Here is a 7,825-nt window from a genome sequence, read left to right on the forward strand (position 1 = left end):
TGAAGAGAAAGAAGCGCTGTCACTCCAAAAGAAGATGGCCCAAAACTTGGATGATGCTGATTTTGGCTTTGACATGCTTGCTGTAAGTTCTGCTGGTGACCGTTCTTTAAAAGGCATCTTGACACTAGTTTTATTTTTGTTTTTTGACATGTTGTTCAGTACATGGTTTCTACAGCTGGATGCCCTTCTTAATGCCAACCACTTTACAAAATGGAGTGGGTCCTTTCTATGTGGCACCAGCCAGTGAGATGTTATATGTGATGGGCTTCTTTTAGTTTCCATTTACTAAATCCACTTACAAGGCTTTGGTTGGTCTGGGGTTCAAGGTGCCATGGAAAGGGATTGAACCTAGAACCATGTAGTTTGGAAGTGAACTTATTCTGTGTCTACATTTTTAATTCTTCCAGAAGTTAATAAAATACATCCCAAACATATACTCTTTTACTTGTTTCAGTCATTTGACTGCGGCCATGCTGGAGCACTGCCTTTAGTCAAGCAAATCAACCCCAGGACTTATTCTTTGTAAGCCCAGTACTTATTCTGTCGGTCTTTTTTGCTGAACCACTATGTTACGGGGATGTAAACACACCAGCATCGGTTGTCAAAAGCGATGTTGGGGGGACAAACACAGACACACAAACACACACACACACATATACATATACTATATACGACGGGCTTCTTTCAGTTTCCGTCTACCAAATCCACTCACAAAGCTTTGGTCGGCCCGAGACTATAGTAGAAGACTCTTGCCCAAAGTGCCACGCAGTGCGACTGAACTCGGAACCATGTGGTTGGTAAGGAAGCTATTTACCACACAGCCACTCCTGTGCCTATATACTGGAAAAGTAGGTGGTGGGGGATCAGGGAATCAATTTGATTGTCCCTACTGTCCATCTTTATCATTTGGAATAATGTTAAATTTATTTTCATCCTTTGCCAGCCTCCAGAAAAATCTGAAGCTACAACAGAGAAGATCACCAAAGACTTGACAAAACTTTCCAAGAAACAGAAGCTAGAGGTGAGATCTTTATTGTTTTATATGTATTGTTGTTGTTGTGGTTAGGCCACTGGTTAACCTTGGTCAACGAGACCCGTGATCAAAATGGTCCTAGCTGTCATGACCATCCAGTTTGTCCAATGTGTCCTTTTTTAAAGATGATGATGATGATGATATTTATGTATTTATTTATTCCGTTCTCTTCTTCTCTCGTTTATCCTTACCGTATTTTCTTCCACCACCCCCTCATGCAGATCGTGAAGAAAGAATCTCCAGAATTGTTGGAACTTTTCAATGATCTAAAAGTCAAGGTAAGTCTACCTTTTTATTCTTTTTATTTCTATATTCATATATATTCTTTGCTATTTTATGCCCCCCTCCTCTGTTGTTTACCCTTTGTGTCTTCCTGTTGAGGTGAACACTGTACAGCTTAAGGGCTAAACTGACATTGGGACCTGGTTTCAATTCCTGGTTGACAATATTGCACAATACTTTTTATTTTTAGAATCAAAATCTTTGAAGTTTAATTCATAGAAATTCAAAGAAATTTACTTATGAGGATTAAAGGAACATTCATGAGCAGAAGATTTAAAGTATAACTCTATCATACATTTTATATATATTGTGGCCGATGCCAGTACCCCCAGACTGGCTCCCGTGCTGGTGGCACATAAAAAGCACTATCCGAATGTGATTGTTGCCAGGCCCGCCTGACTGGCTCCTGTGCTGGTGGCATGTAAAAAGCACCAACCGATCGTAACTGATGCCAGTACCCTGTGACTGGCTCCTGTACTGGTGGCATGTAAAAAGCACCATCCGAACGTGATCGTTGCCAGGCCCGCCTGACTGGCTCCTGTGTTGATGGGATGTAAAAAGCACCCACTACACTCTCAGAGTGGTTGGCGTTAGGAAGGGCATCCAGCTGCAGAAATTTTGTGAGATCAGACTGAAGCCTGCTGCAGCTGTTGGCTCTCCAGACCTCAGTCAAACCGTACAACCCATGCCAGCATGGAAAATGGACGTTAAACGATGATGATGATGATTATATATATATATATATATATATATGATGGGCTTCTTTCAGTTTCTGTCTAGCAAATTCATTCTCAAGGCTTTAAGTCAGCTCGAGGTTATAGTAGAAGACACTTGACCAAGTTGCCATGCAGTGGGCCTGAACTCAGAACCATGTGGTTGGGAAGCAAGCTTTGTACCATATAGCCATGATGATGATGATGATACATAAAACGTGTTGTTGTTTAGCATGAACTGTAGCCTAATTCAACAGATGCATAATCATAGGATACTGCAGGTGCACTTGTGACTATGCAGTTAAGATGTTTGCTTCCCAACCACATGGTTTTGGGTTCAGCCCCACTGCATGGCACTGTGAGCAAGGGTGTGTTACTGTAGTCTTAGGCCAACCAAAGCTTCATGAGTGGATTTGGTTGATGGAAAGGGAAAGAAGCCCAATTGTACATACATATGTATGTTTGTGATTTCTTGACATTGTCAGGTCCTGTCAAACCGTCCTACCCATGGATGTTAAATGACGATGATGATGATATATATGTGCGTCTACTCATCTTGACATCATGCAATAGTTGTAAGCAAGTGTCACCATCATATGAGTGTTGTCATTTATTTATTTCTTATCTTCTGTGGAAATATGTCTAGCCACAGGGAGATATTCCCTTGTTTGGAAATGTGGAGGTTAGTGTGAAGATCATCCAGCCGTAGAATATCTGCCTCAAGAAATTCTCTCTGACCTATGCAAGCATGGAAAAATGGACATTAAAATGATAATGGTGGTATGGTAATGATGATGATGAGAATAGTGTGTGATTTGAGAAAGATTTTGCTGCTATTTCTAGCGAGTCAATTGACCATGTAGAGCCTCCCTTGTCAGCTTACATGTTTGTATTAACGTATTGTTTTCTATCTCTTATAGCTCACAGAAGTGAAGGATGTACTCCTCCCACTTCAACAGTTACTGCTAGAGGAAGAAGAGACTGTCCCAGCACAGACGTTGGCCTATGTTCAGCTGAAACTTCGTCTCACCCTAAGGTTTGTATTTAGAAAAAGAGGCACCTGTGCCCAGCGTCGCCTTCCTGGCACTTGTGCTGGTGGCACGTGTAAAGACATTCGAGCGAGATCGTTGCCAGTGCCGCTGGACTGGCTCCTGTGCAGGTGGCACGTAAAACACACCATTTTGAGCGTGGCTGTTGCCAGTACCACCTGACTGGCCTTCGTGCCGGTGGCACGTAAAAGCACCCACTACACTCTCGGAGTGGTTGGCATTAGGAAGGGCATCCAGCTGTAGAAACTCTGCCAAATCAGATTGGAGCCTGGTGCAGCCATCTGGTTTCACCAGTCCTCAGTCAAATTGTCCAACCCATGCTAGCATGGAAAGCAGACGTTAAACGACGATGATGATGATGATGATGATTATGGTACTCTTACAGTTTTGTACTAAGAGTTTGAAAAGGAAAGGAAATTTTGTTGGGATATTAGTATTGCTCTGTCCCAGATCCTTGATAAGGGGCAGGCTGATTAAGAAGCTTGCTTCCCAATCATGTAGTTGTTTGCAACCTTTCAGTGACTTCCTCCTCTCATTCCAACTGAAGTTTTTATTTATATATTTTTTGTTTTGTTTTTGTAGTTATTGCATAAACGTCAACTTCTATCTAAAATTGAAGAGTGACCGGTTCCCAGTGAAGAATCACCCGATCGTGAAGCGTCTCCTACAGTATCGCAATGTAAGTCTGCTTCGTTTGTTAATTGGCGTTGAATGATATGTGTGTGTACGGTTCTTATGTTCTGAGTTCAAATTCCACTGAGGTTGACTTTTGCCTTTTATCCTTTTGGGACTGATGAAATAAATACCAGTTGTATGCTGGAGTCGATATAATCAACTATCTCCACCTCCCCAAAATGTCAGGCTTTGTGCCAGCAGTAGAAAAGAATGTGTTTGAATGTACAATATTGTTGCAGGAGAGAGAGAGAGAGAGATTTTGACGAGGCAACTACGGTAAAGTCACCTCACTTGTGTTGGTGCCATGAAAAAAGGCACCCAGTACATTCTGGTTGGTGTTAGGAAGGTGAACCTAACTGTAGAAAGCATTTCAAACAGGAACACTGGAACACGACAGCCGTTTTGTCCGTCAGCAAGTTGATGTCAGACCACAAAGCACATGCCAGCATGGAAAGCAGACATAAAATGATGATCATGGTGAAGGAAAATAGCTTGTTGATGAAAGCTAATGTTTTCTATTTTCAGCTTTTGAAGCAGATGCAGCCACTTGATGAACAATTCTACAGTGAAATGGAAATGTTGGCCACATGTCTGAAATCTGGAGAAGAGGTTCTGTTTGTTCCTGTTGATGAAACTGATATAGCACCAAAGCAACAGCATTTAAGGTGAGATTAATAATCATGGCAACATGTTAACAGATGAGGTTTAGTGAGATGTTGCTTTTTCTGGTGCAGCTCTGGTTAAACTGTCCAACCCATGCCAGCATGGACAACAGACGTTAAATGATGATATACATGGATACCCCAGTGTTATATAGGAGTGTGTGAGAGAAGCTGGAAAGAGGATAAAGAAGTTGGTGGCAACCTGTCAGAGTGTACTCTCAAGATACACGAAAGTGAGAATAAGAGAATGTGGATTGAGGGTTGGGAAGGACGGGTGGATAAGTTAATAGGGGTGTGAGAGGTGGTAGATGTTAATGTAATGAATAGAGCAAGGGTGGGTGTGTAGTCGATGGTAAATATGAGTTAGTGGAGGAGAAGGTAAATGAAATAGGAATGGCCCAGGAAAGGGCAGGTGCTAAGTGGAAGTACTGAGATTAAAAAGAAATCTTGTAATTTTCATTTGTTTTTCTCTCTCAAATCTAGCAAAGTTCCAAAAGATGAAATGGCAGAAACAAACGGAGAAGGCTTCATTGATTCTAACCATATTGATGCTGATGATGAGGAAGAGAATAATGGAGAGGATGCTGATAAAAAAAGACCAATTACTTACCAGGTGAGATTCTTTGGTGGACTTAGGCTTTTGGAGTCAGGGACTGAATTAGTTGTTTTGTTTTAGTTTTGGTGGGTTGGTTTTAATAACTGTATAATAATAATAATAATAATAATAATAATAATAATGTGGAGGTGCAATGGCCCAGTGGTTAGGGCAGCGGACTCGAGGTCATAGGATTGTGGTTTCGATTCCCAGACTGGGCGTTGTGAGTGTTTATTGAGCGAAAACACCTAAAGCTCCACGAGGCTCCGGCAGGGGATGGTGGTGAACCCTGCTGTACTCTTTCATCACAACTTTCTCTCACTCTTACTTCCTGTTTCTGTTGTGCCTGTAATTCAGGAACCTTTGACCATAAATGTTTATGTTTGCTTATATATTATAAATTGCTGTAGTTTGTGGTTGAAATATTTTTGAAATTGTTTGATTGCAGTGGTGGGGTTGTGAGTGAACAAAGAGGATTTATATGTCTTGTGTTAGGTTGGGATTTATTTCTGGATTAAATGGAATATTTTTATTGATAAAAAGAAAAAAAAAAAACCAACCAGTTTCCTCCAAAACCCAAAACTAAATTGTGTTGAATTTTCTCTTAAAGATGGAGAAGAACAAAGGTTTGATACGATATAGCAAGAAGGAAAAAGCTAATCCTCGTGTGAAACACAGGAGAAAGTTCAAGAAGGCCAAAGTTCGAAGAAAGGGACAGGTAAACCTCTCACTCTTTTCTTATTGGTTTTATTCATGTATTTTTGTTCTGTTTTGACTCATTTTTTCGTCTTTACTTTTATAACCTTCCATGCCAACAGACTCACATACATACATACATACATACATACATACATACATACATACGTGTGTGTGTGTGTATGATATATATACATACACACACGTACATATTTATATGTATGTGTATATATATATATATATATGTATGTACGTGTGTGTATGTATATATATGTGTGTGTGTATGATATATATATATATATATATATATACACACACACACGTACATATATATATGTGTGTGTGTGTGATGATATATATATACATATACACACATACATATATATATATATCATCATCATCATTTAAGCGGACGTTAAACGATGATGATATATATATATATATATATATATATATATAAAACATAATTAAGGGATCAGCAAACAGTTGCTTCACCACATACGGAAGTTCAGAAATAGCAGCTAAAAAACTGAGACTCCAACAGATAGCATTACTTGTAACTCACAAAGGCAAAACAAGAAGAAAAACAATGAAAACTAACCAGTCGAAGTTAATCATAGACGCGTTTCTGGATTAGGAGCAATAACACTCCATTTCCTTCATCGGTATGATATTCTAGTTGTAAATTCGACGGTGCTAGCAAACTGTGCATGCATGAACGAGTAAGTGAATTGGGATATTTAATCCAGATGTTTAACTTCAAGAGACACTTTTAGATTGTGGCAAGCTGAAAATTGAAAAGGAGGAAATTTCTTTACGATGCTACTGTTTTCGATAATCTGAAAAATGCAGCATCCATAGAGTATATATCATAAAAAAAACATTGAAAGCGTACACACACACACACAAACACAAACACTAGCATAGTTGTGTAGCTAAGTTTGCTCTCCAAGGGTATGGCTTACCTGGGAAAAGTGACTAGATTGGTGGTAGGAGTTGTAGTGGTTGAAATTACCCAGGGATGCTTGCTGCATGGAAACTTAAAAGTAAAGTGGATGCTAGCATACTGAAGGTTGTAAGCTAAGAAATGTAAATTAATTCTAATTAAACCTTTAACAATGAGAGCAGTCGTTATACAAATGACTAATTGCATATCATTAAACGGCTGGACTTTTTACAACACAGTCATATGATCAAACTCTGTGGCTACAGTTATTGTCTACTTCAACAAGGCACCCGACTTATATAAGTTCATGTGCCTCAGTCTGCTTGTTTGACAACAGGTTCCACTTCTAGAAATGCAAACGGAAAACAGGGGAGACAACCCTAATAGTTTAATTTAAATTACATAATTTCACAATTGATAAATAAAACAACTTAAACCCTTCCCTTTGTATCTTACTTTCTCTCTTCCTTTCAGTACTTCCTCTTCTTACTCCCTCTTTATTCTTTGTCCTCTCCTTCATTACCTTGTATTCCAATTTCCCCACCTTCTCTGTCTGTCAATCTGTCTCTCTCTCTGATCCTGTAACACTTCTGATCCCCCACATCTCGCATCTCTAATCTGTTCCAGGTTCGACAGCCGATGACCGAGATGAAGCGCTATGGTGGAGAATTGTTTGGTATTCGCTCTGGTGTACGACACAGCGTCAAGCTGAAATGATGGACCACGTTGAACTACAGCAAACATAAACAGAGTTTCATTTCTGGATCATTCTCAACTGCTCCAGCGGTTCTTTATATGGCAGCATTGTCTTTTGCACACACTCTCTGTGTGTACAAGCATGTGCAATTTATGTATATATATACCGTATTTGTGTGTATAATATACATATATACACATTAATACACACATTAAAAATATAAAACATATCTTAAATGCGTTGTTGGTTTTTATATATTTATTGTTTTTTCTTTAACCCATTAGCATTTGAACTGGCCATATCTGGCCCAAATAGTCTTCTATCTCGTGGTGAATCCAGCTAGACCTGGCTTCCACCTACCTAACAATGCCATTCTAAAAGTATACACTCACATAATTGAAATCTCAAAGCTCTGAGATAATGCACGGTTAATTCAAGAACAATGTAAATAAATAAGCATTGCATTTTACAGAATAA

The 7,825-nt window shown here is 39.4% G+C and overlaps 1 protein-coding gene across 1 annotated transcript; it reads left to right on the forward strand.

Moving 5' to 3' along the window:
• Nucleotides 1–6: 6 nt before the first annotated feature.
• On the forward strand, nucleotides 7–7,577 carry LOC106878413 (something about silencing protein 10). Its single transcript, XM_014927623.2, has 9 exons — nucleotides 7–82; nucleotides 944–1,021; nucleotides 1,255–1,311; nucleotides 2,949–3,064; nucleotides 3,660–3,756; nucleotides 4,278–4,417; nucleotides 4,898–5,027; nucleotides 5,620–5,727; nucleotides 7,279–7,577. Exons 1-9 carry the CDS (start codon nucleotides 35–37, stop codon nucleotides 7,366–7,368), a joined length of 864 nt encoding a protein of 287 aa, XP_014783109.1. The 5' UTR covers nucleotides 7–34; the 3' UTR covers nucleotides 7,369–7,577.
• The last annotated feature ends 248 nt before the right edge of the window (nucleotides 7,578–7,825 follow it).

This window comes from Octopus bimaculoides, chromosome 15 (genome assembly GCF_001194135.2).
Source record: "Octopus bimaculoides isolate UCB-OBI-ISO-001 chromosome 15, ASM119413v2, whole genome shotgun sequence".
NCBI lineage: Eukaryota > Metazoa > Mollusca > Cephalopoda > Octopoda > Octopodidae > Octopus > Octopus bimaculoides.

What these genes read in the sequence shown, in the direction of transcription:
- LOC106878413 (XM_014927623.2), top strand. Translation starts at nt 35, where the DNA reads ATGGCCCAAAACTTGGATGATGCTGATTTTGGCTTTGACATGCTTGCT. An exon ending in CCAAGAAACAGAAGCTAGAG is followed by an intron (nt 1,022 to 1,254) that starts GTGAGATCTTTA and finishes CCCCTCATGCAG; the next exon opens with ATCGTGAAGAAAGAATCTCC. An exon ending in TCAATGATCTAAAAGTCAAG is followed by an intron (nt 1,312 to 2,948) that starts GTAAGTCTACCT and finishes TATCTCTTATAG; the next exon opens with CTCACAGAAGTGAAGGATGT.